A 14,621-nucleotide genomic window follows, 5' to 3' on the forward strand; every position below is an offset into this window, starting at 1 on the left:
GGGGTGGGGGGGGGGGTGTGGTCTCCCAGCTCATCGGGAGTGGTCGGGCTCTGGACAGGGTGGTAACCTGGCACTCCTGCTCCTACCTGGGCACCGTGGCACTACTAACTGGGCACTCTGACAGTGCCACCCAGGCACTGCCAGGCTGACAAGGGCACTGCCATGATGCCAGGCTGTCAGCGTCAAGGTGCCCGGGTGGCAGATTGCCCATGCCAGGGATTGGGCCTGGGTGAGCCCTGCCCTTATGAGGTGCGGTGTGGGGGGGGGGGCTCAAGGACCCCCCCCCCCAAATGGTAAGTTGGGGCGTTGGGCAGGTCCGGAGGCTGCAGTGGGGTGGGGGGCAATTGAGAGATCGGGGCTGCATTTAAAAATGGAGCCCCCCATCTCCTCCTGCACTGACCAGATGAGCTGGACAGTGAAGGTAAGTGTGAAGGCTCGAAAAAAAAATGTCCAGTTTGATAGCGGAGTCATTCATGGCACTGTCGGCACAGAGATTCACCACGCTAACTGCGTCCTAAACCTGGACTCTTGTTTTTTTCCTGTTCAATTGTCTTTCTGTCCACGACACCTTTGTCAATCTCCACCTATCACTGTCCAGCTCCACAGCTCCGCCCCCCCCACCCCCCCCCCCTCGCCCACGACAGTAGAAATCTCATCCCATTTCCCGTTCCCACCAAGCTCTGACAGAGAATCAGCCAGACTGGAAACGTTCGCTCCCTTCTCTCTCCACAGACCCTGTCAGACCTGCTGGGATTGTCCAGCATCTTCTGATTTTTGCTTCAGCTGCCGCGGTAATCCTGCTTTTATTTTCTGAACACAGTCGGCATCATCCACCGAGAGTTGGAAATACCAGCCGTGACGGAAGGCATTTTGGGCTTCCCCTTGGTATTTATAAAAATGTGGTTGTGCAGGTTGATGAATAGGGATACCGGTCACTAACCGTGGGGGCAGGCGACCTTTTCTTTAAACGTTCCTCTAAACTGGCCCTCCTTTCAATCGTTCGATGGGACCCAAATTCTTTACCAAACGACAGGCTGTGAATTTCTTCGATGGCTTGCTTCTGCCTGACCTGAACGCTGCCCGACGAGGGAACCTAGAACGAGACAACAAAAGTGGGGATGATTCCGCAGCATTGATCAAAGTGTGGGGCAATGGTGGCGCAGTGGAATTGTCACTGGGGGGGGGGGGGGGGGGGGGGGGGCAGGCTTGGGTGCGTGGGGTCAAATCCCACTGCTGTAGCTGTCGGAGTTCAACTAATAATCTGGAATTGAAAAGCTAATCTCAGTCGTAGTGACCGGTTAAACCGTTGTTGTAAATACCCATCTACCATCTTACCCGGTCTGGGCTACGTGCCACCCCTGGGTTGACTCTTAATGGCCGAGCAAGCCACTCAGTCCAAGGGGCAACTAGGGATGGGCAACAAATGCTGGCGACACCCACGAAAGAATAAATTTAAAATAAAAGGGACCGAAGGGGGCCAATCGGCCCATTGTGCCTGTGCTAGCCCTTGCCCTTTGAAAGAACTATTCGATCAGTCCCACTCCTGTCGCCTTTTCCCCCCCATAACCTTGTTTCCGAGTATTTTTCCAATTCCCATTTGGAGGTTACTATTCAATCCATCGTCTTTTCCGCAGCGCGTTCCAGGTCACAGCGCCTGCGTTATATAAAAAAAAGCCTCCACCTTTCCTCATTGGTCCCTGTGTCGATTGTGATAAATCCATCTCTTAGTGCAAATAGACAAGCGTTCATCGAGAAGGTGGAAGGAATCGGGAAACGCTGAAAAGGCTCAAAACCGCAAACTCTGCAGCGGAAGCAGCTCAAACTAAACGGATCAAAAGCTCCCTCTGATGCTGCAATGTAACTGTCTCTATTGTGACGCATATTGCAGGCAGCGCTGACACTGGGCTCACTGATTCATCTCATTCTTGGGGAATGAAAGTAAAGTGGAAATCCTCAACGATTTAAGAAGCAAAAATCTAAGTCGAAGTCAGATGCTGACAAGGAGTTGAAGGTTCCTCTTGCTGCTTTCTGGACATGGGGTGAGGGGGGTGAGGGGGGGGAAGGGGGTGAGGGGGGGAGGGGGGGGCAGGTGACAGGCGACCGGACCAGGCGACACGATGGAGATAATGTCGTTTTACGCAGCGAGGTGTCGCGATCTGGAAGGCACTGCCTGTAAGGCTGGCGGGAGCTGACTCAATAGGAACTTTCAAACGGGAATTGTATGGAGGGAAAAAAAAACAATGCTTTGGATTGTGGGGAAAGATCAGGGATTAGTGAGATGAATTGGTCAGTTTCCGAAGAGCCTGCACGGGCGCGGTGGCACGAATGGCCTCCTGCTGTGTTGTGTGATTTTGTGACAATGGCATTAGACGCCGAATGTGAGCTGGTGATTGCGCCAACACTGCCACCTAGTGTTCAGTAATGGATGGCGGGCCCGTCAAAAGTAATACAGGTTCAGTGGGTGTTAACAAGATGTACTGCAGATATTAAAGTGTTTGTGTGGTCACAAAATATGACTTAGCGCACGTAGGTACCTGCACGTAAAATCTCTCTCTATTAGGGGCAGCACGGTAGCATGGTGGTTAGCATAAATGCTTCACAGCTCCAGGGTCCCAGGTTCGATTCCCGGCTGGGTCACTGTCTGTGCGGAGTCTGCACGTCCTCCCCGTGTGTGCGTGGGTTTCCTCCGGGTGCTCCGGTTTCCTCCCACAGTCCAAAGATGTGCGGGTTAGGTGAATTGGCCATGCTAAATTGCCCGTAGTGTCCTAAAAAGTAAGGTTAAGGAGAGGGGGGGTTGTTGGGTTACAGGTATAGGGTGGATACGTGGGTTTGAGTAGGGTGATCATTGCTCGGCACAACATCGAGGGCCGAAGGGCCTGTTCTGTGCTGTACTGTTCTATTAAGGTCTGTACTAACCTTTTCTTAGCACCATGTGTTTGGTGTAAGGCTGTGGGAACTAAAATCAGTAAGCTTGGTGTTAAGAATTGTTACCGAACACCATCTCTTGAACGGTCTAACTCAGATGTTGCTCTCTCCTCGTTCCAGAGAGACTCTTCACCATATCCCGTGTCTATGTATTTACGTTGTATATCTATCGTATGTCCTATGTTTTTTTTCATGTATGGAACGGTCTGCCTGGCCTGTATGCAGAATAATACTTTTCACTGTACCTCGGTACACGTGACAATAAATCCAAATCTCAATCTGCACCCCACACCAGAGGATAAACATTTTCTCCTCTACTGAATCCTTTTGATTGTCTTGAACACTTCAACGAGATCATAAGATCTTACGACAGTAAGGCGCAGGGGCAGAAGTGCGGCATTCAGTCCATCCAGTCTGCTCCGCCATTGAATGAGATATTGACTGATCTGAAATGATAACCTTCAACTCCACTTTCCCGCCTGCTCCCCATAACCCTCGATTCCCTCACTGATTAAACATCGGTCTGTCTCAGCCTTGAGCATACTGAATGGCCCAGCCTCTACAGCTCTCTGCGGTAAAGAATTCCACAGATTCACCTCCCTCGGAGAGAAGAAATCCCTCCTCATCTCTTAAATGGGTGACCTGTCATTCTGACATTATGACCTCTGGTCCTAGACTCTCCCACAAGAGGAGCATCGACCCTGTCAAACCCCCTGAGAATCTGATATGTCTCAACAAGTCGGCCTCTCATTCTTCAACTCCAATGACTGCAGGCCCGACCTACTCAACCTCCCCTCATCGAGAATCCCTCCCTACCCGGGATCAACCTCGTGGACCTTCTCTGGACTGCCTCCAATGCCAGCACATCTTTCACAGATAAGCATATTGGCTTATCAATGGAACTAGAGATTTGCAAACAGTAAATTTTCAATCAAATGGTTTCAGGGTAGATTATTTAAACCAATCCGCCTCCCCACAGGTGGAAACTCACCAGGATGTTCTTTACAGATGGAGAGGCCTTTAGTGCTGAGGTCATGAGGTCCCTGAAGACAGCCATGAAGCAGTAGATGCAGTTAGTTAGAATTTTCTTTGCCGCTTTGTTAAATGCCTGAAGCTCCTCCACCAACTGACCATTCAGCGCTTCGTAGTCTTTCTTTGCCTCGTTCAGTTCCTCCGCCGCCCGTTTGTCCCTCACACTTTCCGACTGTTTGAGGCAGCTGACATAATCCAGCAGCTTGTCGTAGCGTTTCTGTATCAGCTTCTGAGGGGCTGAAAATAGGACCTGTAACGTAGCAAGCGGCATCACAACCAGCCTTTCCAAATGGTCTTTCTAAAATGGAAAGAGAAAATGGCAGAAAGGTGTTTGTCTCAACATCGACCCGGACAGATTCTGGCCCACCCTGTCCCAGTCTGGGAACACCTCACATTTAAAATGTTCTTCTTTGAGTTAAACGCTTCATCCCTCCCTATCCCTGTAACCTCCTCCAGCCCCTACAACCCTCCCTATCTCTGCAACCTCCTCCAGCCCCTACAACCCTCCCTATCTCTGCAACCTCCTCCAGCCCCTACACCCTCCCTATCTCTGTAACCTCCTCCTGCCCCTACACCACTCCCTATTTCTGTAACCTCCTCCTGCCCCTACAACCCTCCCTATCTCTGTAACCTCCTCCAGCCCCTACAACCCTCCCTATCTCTGTAACCTCCTCCAGCCCCTACAACCCTCCCAATCCCTGTAACCTTCTCCAGCCCCTACAACCCTCCCTATCTCTGTAACCTCCTCCAGCCCCTACAACCCTCCCTATCTCTGTAACCTCCTCCAGCCCCTACACCACTCCCTATCTCTGTAACCTCCTCCTGCACCTACAACCCTCCCTATCTCTGTAACCTCCTCCAGCCCCTACAGCCCTCCCTATCTCTGTAACCTCCTCCAGCCCCTACAACCCTCCCAATCCCTGTAACCTTCTCCAGCCCCTACAACCCTCCCTATCTCTGTAACCTCTTCCAGCCCCTACAACCCTCCCTATCTCTGTAACCTCCTCCAGCTCCTATAACCCTCCCTATCTCTGCAACCTCCTCCAGCCCCTACAACCCTCCCTATCTCTGGAACCTCCTCCAGCCCCTACAGCCCTCCCTATCTCTGTAACCTCCTCCAGTCCCTACAACCCTCCCTATATCTGTAACCACCTCCAGCCCCTACACCCCTCCCTATCTCTGTAACCTCCTCCAGCCCCTACAACCCTCCCTATCTCTGTAACCTCCTCCAGCCCCTACAACCCTCCCAATCCCTGTAACCTTCTCCAGCCCCTACACCCTCCCTATCTCTGTAACCTCCTCCAGCCCCTACAACCCCTCCCTATCTCTGTAACCTCCTCCAGCCCCTACACCACTCCCTATCTCTGTAACCTCCTCCTGCCCCTACAACCCTCCCTATCTCTGTAACCTCCTCCAGCCCCATACAACCCTCCCTATCTCTGTAACCTCCTCCAGCCCCTACAACCCTCCCAATCCCTGTAACCTCCTCCAGCCCCTACAACCCTCCCTATCTCTGTAGCCTCCTACAGCCCCTACAACCCTCCCAATCCCTGTAACCTTCTCCAGCCCCTACAACCCTCCCTATCTCTGTAACCTCCTCCAGCCCCTACAACCCTCCCTATCTCTGTAACCTCCTCCAGCCCCTACACCATTCCCTATCTCTGTAACCTCCTCCTGCCCCTACAACCCTCCCTATCTCTGTAACCTCCTCCAGCCCCTACAACCCTCCCTATCTCTGTAACCTCCTCCAGCCCCTACAACCCTCAGTATCTCTGTAACCTCCTCCAGACCCTACAATCCTCCCAATCCCTGTAACCTTCTCCGGCCCCTACAACCCTCCCTGTCTCTGGAACCTCCTCCAGCCCCTACAGCCCTCCCTATCTCTGTAACCTCCTCCAGTCCCTACTACCCTCCCTATATCTGTAACCACCTCCAGCCCCTACACCCCTCCCTATCTCTGTAACCTCCTCCAGACCCTACAATCCTCCCCATCTCTGGAACCTCCTTCAGGCCCTACACCCCTCCATATCTCTGTAATCTCCTCCAGACCCTACAATCCTCCCCATCTCTGGAACCTCCTTCAGGCCCTGCACCCCTCCCTATCTCTGTAATCTCCTCCAGTCCCTACAATCCTCCCCATCTCTGGAACCTCCTTCAGGCCCTACACCCCTCCCTATCTCTGTAATCTACTCCAGCCCATACAACTTTCCCTATCCCTGTAACCTCCTCCAGACCCTACAATCCTCCCTATCCCTGTAACCTCCTCCAGCCCCTACAACCCTCCCTATCTCTGTGACCTCCTCCAGCCCCTACAACCCTCCCAATCCCTGTAACCTTCTCCAGCCCCTACAACCCTCCCTATCTCTGTAACCTCCTCCAGCCCCTACAACCCTCCCTATCTCTGTAACCTCCTCCAGCCCCTACAACCCTCCCAATCCCTGTAACCTTCTCCAGCCCCTACAACCCTCCCTATCTCTGTAACCTCCTCCAGCTCCTATAACCCTCCCTATCTCTGCAACTTCCTCCAGCCCCTACAACCCTCCCAATCCCAGTAACCTTCTCCAGCCCCTACAACCCTCCTATCTCTGTAACCTCCTCCAGCCCCTACAACCCTCCCTATCTCTGTAACCTCCTCCAGCCCCTACAACCCTCCCTATCTCTGTAACCTCCTCCAGTCCCTACAACCCTCCCTATATCTGTAACCACCTCCAGCCCCTACACCCCTCCCTATCTCTGTAACGTCCTCCAGCCCTACAACCCTCCCTATCTCTGGAACCTCCTCCAGCCCCAACAACCCTCCCTATCTCTGTAACCTCCTTCAGGCCCTACACCCTTCCCTATCTCTGTAATCTACTCCAGCCCCTACAACCCTCCGTATCTCTGTAACCTCCTCCAGACCCTACAATCCTCCCTATCTCTGTAACCTCCTCCAGCCCCTACAACCGTCCCAATCCCTGTAACCTTCTCCAGCCCCTACAACCCTCCCTATCTCTGGAACCTCCTCCAGCCCCTACAGCCCTCCCTATCTCTGTAACCTCCTCCAGTCCCTACAACCCTCCCTATATCTGTAACCACCTCCAGCCCCTACACCCTCCCTATCTCTGTAACCTCCTCCAGACCCTACAATCCTCCCCATCTCTGTAACCTCCTTCAGGCCCTACACCCCTCCCTATCTCTGTAATCTCCTCCAGACCCTACAATCCTCCCATCTCTGGAACCTCCTTCAGGCCCTACACCCCTCCCTATCTCTGTAATCTACTCCAGCCCGTACAACTTTCCCTATCCCTGTAACCTCCTCCAGCCCCTGCACCCCCTCCCTATCTCTGTAACCTCCTCCAGCCCCTACAACCCTCCCCTTCTCTGTAACTTCCTTCAGGCCCTACAACCCTCCCTATCTCTGTAAACTCCTCCAGCCCTCCACCCCTCCCTATCTATGTAACCTCCTCCAGCCCCTACAACCCACCCTATCTCTGTAACCTCCTCCAGCCCCCCACAACTCTCCCTATCTCTGTAACCTTCTCGAGCCCCTACACCCCTCCCTATCTATGTAACCTCCTCCTGCTCCTACACCCCTCCTTTTTGTAACCTCCTCCAGCCCAACAATCCTCCCTATCTCTGTAACCTCCTCCAGCCCCCCACAACTCTCCCTATCTCTGTAACCTCCTCCAGCTCCTACAACCCTCCCAATCCCTGTAACCTTCTCCAGCCCCTACAACCCTCCCTATCTCTGTAACCTTCTCCAGCTCCTACACCCCCTCCTATCTCTGTAACCTCCTCCAGCTCCTATACCCCTCCCTATCTCTGTAACCGCCTCCAGTCCAATAATCCTTTGACATCTCTGCGCTCCCCCAGTTCCTCCCGCCAATTATACATCTCCCGATTCCCATCGCTCCACCAGTTGCGGCGCCTTTTGCTCCCTGGCCCTAATCTCTGGGACTCTTTTCCTAAACCTCTCAAATTCTTTGTCTCTGTCCCTCTTCAGAACACATTTTAAAACCTAACTCTTTGCAAGTTTTTGGTCGCTGACCTAATGTCCCTTAATGTGGCTCAGCGTTGCTCTCAGTCCCACGAAGCTCCTATTGCACAGTTTACTGTCTGAAAGACAGAGAGTTGAATGTCTGGACAAGGGGAAGGTAAGTTTAAAAATGTCACTTCACTGTGGGATCATTGGAGGGGGAGGGATTAGGAGAAGCAGGAATCTTTCCCACTGGCCCTGCACGGAGTCTTTGGGTCCACGAGGGACAAGGTGGAATAACTCATCAAAGTTGAAGGAACGGCCGATATATTTCCAAGTCTGGGTGGTGAGTGACTTGGGGGGGAACCTCCAGGTGGTGGGGTTCCCAGGTATCCGCTGCTCTTGTCCTTCTAGATGGTAGTGGCCGTGGGTTTGGGAGGTGCTGCCTAAGGAACCTTGGTTAGTTACTGCAGTGCATCTTGTAGATGGGACACACGACTGCTACTGTGCGTCGGTGGTGGAGGGAGCGAATGTTTAAGATGTTGGAAGGGATGCCAATTAAGCGGGGCTGCCTTGTCCTGGATGGTGTCGAGCTTTGTTAGTTTGTTGGAGCTGTTCTCATCCAGGCAAGTGGAGAGTATTCCATCACAGCACGGTAGCACGGTGGTTAGCACTGTGGCTTCACAGTGCCAGGGTCCAGGTTTGATTCTCCGCTGGTTCACTGTCTATGCGGAGTCTGCACGTTCACCCCGTGTCTGTGTTGGTTTCCTCTGGGTGCTCCGTTTTCCTCCCACAGTCTAAAGACGTGCAGGTGGATTGGCCACGCTAAATTGCCCTTAGTGTCCAAAAAGGTTAGGAGGGGTTATTGGGATAGGGTGGAAGTGAGGGTTTAAGTGGGTCGGTGCAGACTCGATGGGCCGAATGGCCTCCTTCTGCACTGTATGTTCTGTGTTCACACTCCTGACCTAGTAGATGGTGGACAGGCTTTGGGGAATCAAGGTGTGCATTATTCATCGCAGGATTCCCAGCCTCTGACTTGGTCTTGTTGTCATGATATTTAAATAGTTTTAAATTCTCCCTTCCATCTTCTTCCAGAAGATAAAAAGGTCTGAGAACATGCACTAACTGATTCAAAAACAGCTTCTTCCCCGCTGTTACCAGACTCCTAAATGATCCTCTTATGGACTGAACTGATCACTCCACACAACTTCTCTACTGAGTAGTACTACACTCCGTATGCTTCACCCGATGTCTGTGTCTATGTAAATACATTGTGTATTTATTGTATGTCCTATGTTTTTCACGTATGGAGCGATCTGTCTGGACTGTACACAGAACAATACTTTTCACTGTACCTCGGTACATGTGACAATAAATCAAATCCTCCACATCAATTACTCCACATGTTACAATTCATCCTTCATTCAGGATTCCCCGGGGGCAGCACAGAGGCGCAGTGGTTAGCACTGCTGCCTCACGGCGCCGACGATCCGGGTTCGAACCTGGCCGCGTGTCACTGTCCGTGTGGAGTTTGTACATTCTCCCCGTGTCTGCGTGGGTCTCACCCCCACAATCCAAAAGATGGAGTCTTTCATTCGAATGACGGAGGTTGAGGGGTGACCTGATAGAGGTCTGCAAGATTAAGAGGGGCATGGATAGAGTGGATGGGCAGGCACTCTTTCCCAGGGTGGCAGGGTCAGTCACCAGGGGGCATAGGTTTAAGGTCCGTGGGGCAAAGTTTAGAGGAGATGTGGGAGGCAGGTTATTTACGCAGAGGGTGGTGAGTGCCTGGGACGCGTTGCCAGGGGAGGTTGTGGAAGCAGATACATTAACCACGTTCAAAAGGCATCTTGACAAACACATGGATAGGATGGGTATAGAGGGATACGGCACAAGGAAGTGCTGAGGGTTTTGGCAAAGGTTGGTATCATGACCGGTACAGGCTTGGAGGGCTGAAGGCCATTGTTCTATGTGCAGGGTAGGTGGAATGGCCATACTAAATTGCCCCTTATTTGGAAAATAGAATTGGCTGTATTAAAAAAAATTTTTAATTCAGGATTCTCCAGAGGTGGCACAGTGGTTAGCACTGCTGCCTCACAGTTCCAGGCACCCAAGTTCAATTCCGGGTGACTGTCTGTCTGGTGTTTGCACTTTCTCCCCACGTCTGCGTGGGTTTCCTCCGGGTGCTCCGGTTTCCTCCCTCAGTCCAAAGATGTGCAGGTTAGGTGGATTGGCCATGCTAAATTGCCCCTTTGTGTTCAGGTTAGGTGGGGTTACAGGGATGGGCAGGGGGGGAGGGGGTGAGTGGGCATAAATAGGGTCTCTTTCAAAGGATCGGTGTACACTCGATGGGCCGAACGGCCTCCTTCTGTACTGTGGGATTCGATGCTTATCATTACCTTTTAAAGGCTGAAATATTTTCTTTGTACCACAAGTTGGATAAAACTCTCTACAAACTGGAGACTGTGCACTTACACTGGGAGTGCAAAATGCTCTGGTTATGCAGGAGTGGGTATAGGAAAAACACCATTCAGCCCCTCAAGCCTGTTCCAGCATTCAATTCGGTCATGCCTGACAGAGGGAGTGTAATTTTGTTTTTCAGTGATAATATCACTGCCTCCCCATAATAATCAGCAGTTGCTCTGTTACCGATCCGATTGTGTTATTATTGACACTGAATCGATTGGACATGTTCTTCCACCTTCACACTGGTCACCCAGATGAACATAGCCATCTATGGAAAATAGCAGACCTTCTCCCAAAGGGGGTTGGGACAAAAGCAGTGACAAGATGGTCAGAGAGACAATCCACACAGGCACAGGGTTGAAGAAGAAGATCGCTTATTGTCACAAGTAGGCTTCAAATGAAGTCACTGCAAAAAGCCCCTAGTCGCCACATTCCGGCGCCTGTTCGGGGAGGCTGGTAGGGGAATTGAACCAGCGCTGCTGGCCTGCCTTGGTCTGCTTTGAAAACCAGCGATTTAGCCCAGTGTGCTAAACCAGCCCCTAGTTGAAATGAAATTAAATGAAAATCGCTTATTGTCACGAGTAGGCTTCAATGAAGTTACTGTGAAAAGCCCCCAGTCGCCACATTCCGGCGCCTGTTCGGGGTGGCTGGTACGGGAATCGAACCTGTGCTGCTGGCCTGCTCGGTCTGCTTTAAAAGCCAGTGATTTAGCCCAGTGAGCTAAACCAGCCCCTGTTTAGGGTTTGTCAACTGCCTTTGGGTCATTCCACATGCTTTTATCACGTGACCTCCGACCTCCAAGCTATGCACCCAAAGACTTTTTCCCCACCCCCAATAATGTGACAACCGTACGAGACGGAACGTTTACATGAAATTATGAAAAAAAACCCCACATTTTTTACCAGGTCCCTTGGAATTTTCTTCCGGGTTTTACTCCCAGCTCTGTCCGGGAGATTAATCGTTAGTTACTAGGGATCCCAACGCAAAACTGAATTGACAATCCAAACGTGAAGGGGGTTATCCCATCATGTCGAGTACTTACAAAACTTTCGAAGGAATTTTGATAGTTCTTTAATTCCTGGAGGGAGTCAGCGTTGCCGTGGTCACAATCCTGTAAAGTTCTTTGAAGGCCTTGGACGTTTTGGACAGCTAATAGCATACCGTCCTGAACAAGACAACAATCCACCGTTAACAAGGGCGAAACGCAATAATTATCCTCTCGTTCAAAACGACTTTAAAGAAATAAAGTTTGAGGGTGGAAAATTAGCTTGGCTGTGGGGAATTCCATGGACTCGATTCTCCGATTTCACGGCCACGTCCGGAGGAAGCATCTGGTCTGACGACTAAAAAGTCGGCGCCGCCCCGGCACTGATGCTCCGCCTGGTAGGGGGGCTAGAAGCCGCGCCACATAAAGCCCCCGGCTTTACCTGCAGATAGGGATGGGGAATTGCCGGGTCCATGGCTGCTGATGGGCATGGCGGCGGCCATGGCGGACCCAGCCTGCCAGATAGTGGCCCCCTGTAACCCCACTCGCCAACCCCCAAACCATCCCCCACCAGTCCCCCCAGCCCCCGCTGTAGCCCCCCCTGCTAGCGGAACGTCCTGAGGCCGTCCCATCACCGTGCACCGCACTCCTCGAGTACGATGCTTTTCAGGGGACGGAACATCCGAAAAACGGCACCGCCACCGATTTCGCCGTAAAAACGGGTTCTCCGGCCGATCGCCAAGTGCCATTTCACCCCCGGCAATCGGATGAATCCCGCTTATTATACCTCAGACGTTAGGCCACAAGCTCTTCGAATTTCCTCCCTAAACCTCACTAGCGCACTTTCCTCTGGAAACGGAGTCCTCGCAGACAGCGTCCCAGTAATGCAGTCATAAATTTTTTAAGTGGACTTTTTTTGGAAATAGGAATAAACTGAGAAATAACACAAATAAATGAAAGTCAGGGTCATTATAATAAAGTAATATAAGTGAGCAAAGTAGGATAAGGGAAATAAATTTAGTGTAAGTGAGGTAAGTTAACAGTATTCTTATAGAAGAAGAATTTTTTGTTAAAACAGGGAGTAAACAAGGGGCTTCAGGGTAGTCATGGCAGGAGAGCTCACACTCGTGATATGCTCCTCCTGTGCGATGTGGGAAATCATGGCAACTTCAGTTGTCCCTGGTGACCACGTGTGCAGAAAGTGTGTCCAACTTCAGCTACTGGCTAACCGCATGTTGGAGCTGGAGCTGAGGGTGGGGCCACTGAGGGTTGGTTATAGGGGTGGGGCGGGGATCGGGTCTGGGTGGGGTGCTCTTTCAGAGGGTCAGCACAGCCACCATGGGCTGAATGGCCTCTTTTTGCCTGGGGATTCTGTGATTCACTGTGTAGCATCCATGATGCTGAGCAAGTCGTGAACAGCACTTTCAGTAAGGTGGTCACACCATTGGTGAAGGCTGAACAGGCAGTAAGGGCAGGGTAACTACCAGGCAGAGTAGAGGAAGGCAGGTAGTGCAGGAGTCCCCCATGGCCACCCCCAGCGGCTGCCACTGCTTTCACCTACGCAGTCATCTCCCCCAGATTTGGATACTGTCGGGGGAGATAACTGTGTCGGGGATGTTGTGTTATGTACTCTGGGATAACACAGGCTGCAACTCGATGCAGCTTTGACCAAAAGATACTCCAGACTTTGAAGTAAGTTCAATGTGATTTATTGAACAATGAGCACAGTTCTCTATGAGTTTGACTCTCCTGCTAATCTTGCTATAGTTACTCAGTCTCACTAACCAGTCTGCTCTAAGCCACGTGGTGGGTGTGATGCTTCTGATCTGCCCCTGTCCTACTCTCTGAGTGTCGCCTGTGGAAAGAGACAGAGCATGTGTGCCCTGTCCTTATATATGGGTTGTGTAATGCCCCCTTGTGGTAGTGTCACCTCTGGGTGTCTTGACTGCCCATTGGTCGTGTCCTATTCTATGTGTTCATTAGCTGTATGTCTGTGTGTCATAACGTCTCTGGTGCTCCCTCTAGTGTTTACTTAGTCGTAGTGATTTATATTAACCCCTTGCGTATTTACAGTGATGCATATCACCACAGGGGAAAGCAGTGACAGCCAACTACATGGGTGGGTCTGCTGCACACGAGGGAGGAGGAAGAATGTCTGGGTTATAGAGATTCAATTGTGAGGGGAACAGACAGACATTTCTGTGGCCACAAAATAAACTAATGGATGGTATGTTGCCTCCCTGGTGCCATGGCCAGATATGTCACTGAATGGCTGCAGGGCATACTGAAGGGGTAGGTGAATTGGCCGCGCTAAATTGCCCCTTCATTAGAAAAAAAATCTATAAAAATTAATAAATGTGAAAAGAAAATCTTTTTTTAAAAAACAATTTTATAGGTTTCTGTGAGATCCCTCCCTCATCCTTCTGAACTCCAGTGAATACAATGCGGTATTATCATCATTAAAAAATAAATTTAGAGTACCCAATTCATTTTTTCAAATTAAGGGGCAATTTAGCATGGCTAATCCACCTACCCTGCACACCTTTGGGTTGTGAGGGGCGAAACCCACGCAAACACGGGGGGGGGGGGAATGTTCAAACTCCACACGGACAGTGACCCAGAGTCGGGATTGAACCTGGGGCCTCGGTGCTGTGAGGCAGCAGTGCTAACCACTGTGCCACAGTGCTGCCCTGGTATTATCATAAATGTGAGAACTACAAGGATGAATGAAATGTCCAGATCAGCCACCAGAGGGAGCTAGAGTTACAAGTATATAAGGCATTGATGCTAAGCCTTGTGGGAGAGAAGTGAAGGAGTTAGCAAGAGGACAGACTGGAGGAAAGATAGCGCGAGTGAGAGCAGCTCATAGTTTATAATAGTGTAGAGATTAGCTGTGAGTGCAGATTATATGTTAATTATCAACTCTATATTATTTCGGAGTATGTGCCGAATCCAAATTAGTAGTGTTAATATTTCGATAGCTTTGTTCAAGTTAAAGCTATTGTGTGGTCTTTGTGAATGCCAACCATCCTGAATTTAGCATAAGAAAGAACACCACATTGGGTAAAGCATTGTTAATAATCAACTCACCAACAGCTCGGACATTTACCTGAATGTTTTGCAGGTAATAGGAAGTATTCTTTGAACAAAGTCTCACAGCCTTCTCCAGATTTCGAAATGTTTTCTCTTCTCGATCAAATGTCTCATCTTTGACCTGTAAATAACCAAATACAACTGATGCAAATACGGATACAAGGC

General features: G+C 50.8%; 1 protein-coding gene across 4 annotated transcripts in view; it reads right to left on the reverse strand.

Annotated features, from left to right (window-relative positions):
• The window catches only part of arhgef38 (Rho guanine nucleotide exchange factor (GEF) 38), a 130,232-nt gene that overhangs the window by 31,778 nt on the left and 83,833 nt on the right, over positions 1-14,621 (reverse strand). For 2 of the 4 annotated variants that reach the window (XM_038792814.1, XM_038792813.1), the window contains 4 exons: positions 14,473-14,577; positions 11,421-11,543; positions 3,917-4,255; positions 941-1,093 (listed from right to left, as the gene is read on the reverse strand). In XM_038792814.1, coding sequence (XP_038648742.1) covers positions 941-1,093; positions 3,917-4,255; positions 11,421-11,543; positions 14,473-14,577 — 720 coding nt within the window. The remainder of the gene's footprint in view (positions 1-940; positions 1,094-3,916; positions 4,256-11,420; positions 11,544-14,472; positions 14,578-14,621) is intronic. The other 2 variants (XM_038792815.1, XM_038792816.1) reach the window with 2 other exon arrangements.

The sequence above is a fragment of the Scyliorhinus canicula genome, chromosome 3 (genome assembly GCF_902713615.1).
Source record: "Scyliorhinus canicula chromosome 3, sScyCan1.1, whole genome shotgun sequence".
Classification (NCBI taxonomy): domain Eukaryota; kingdom Metazoa; phylum Chordata; class Chondrichthyes; order Carcharhiniformes; family Scyliorhinidae; genus Scyliorhinus; species Scyliorhinus canicula.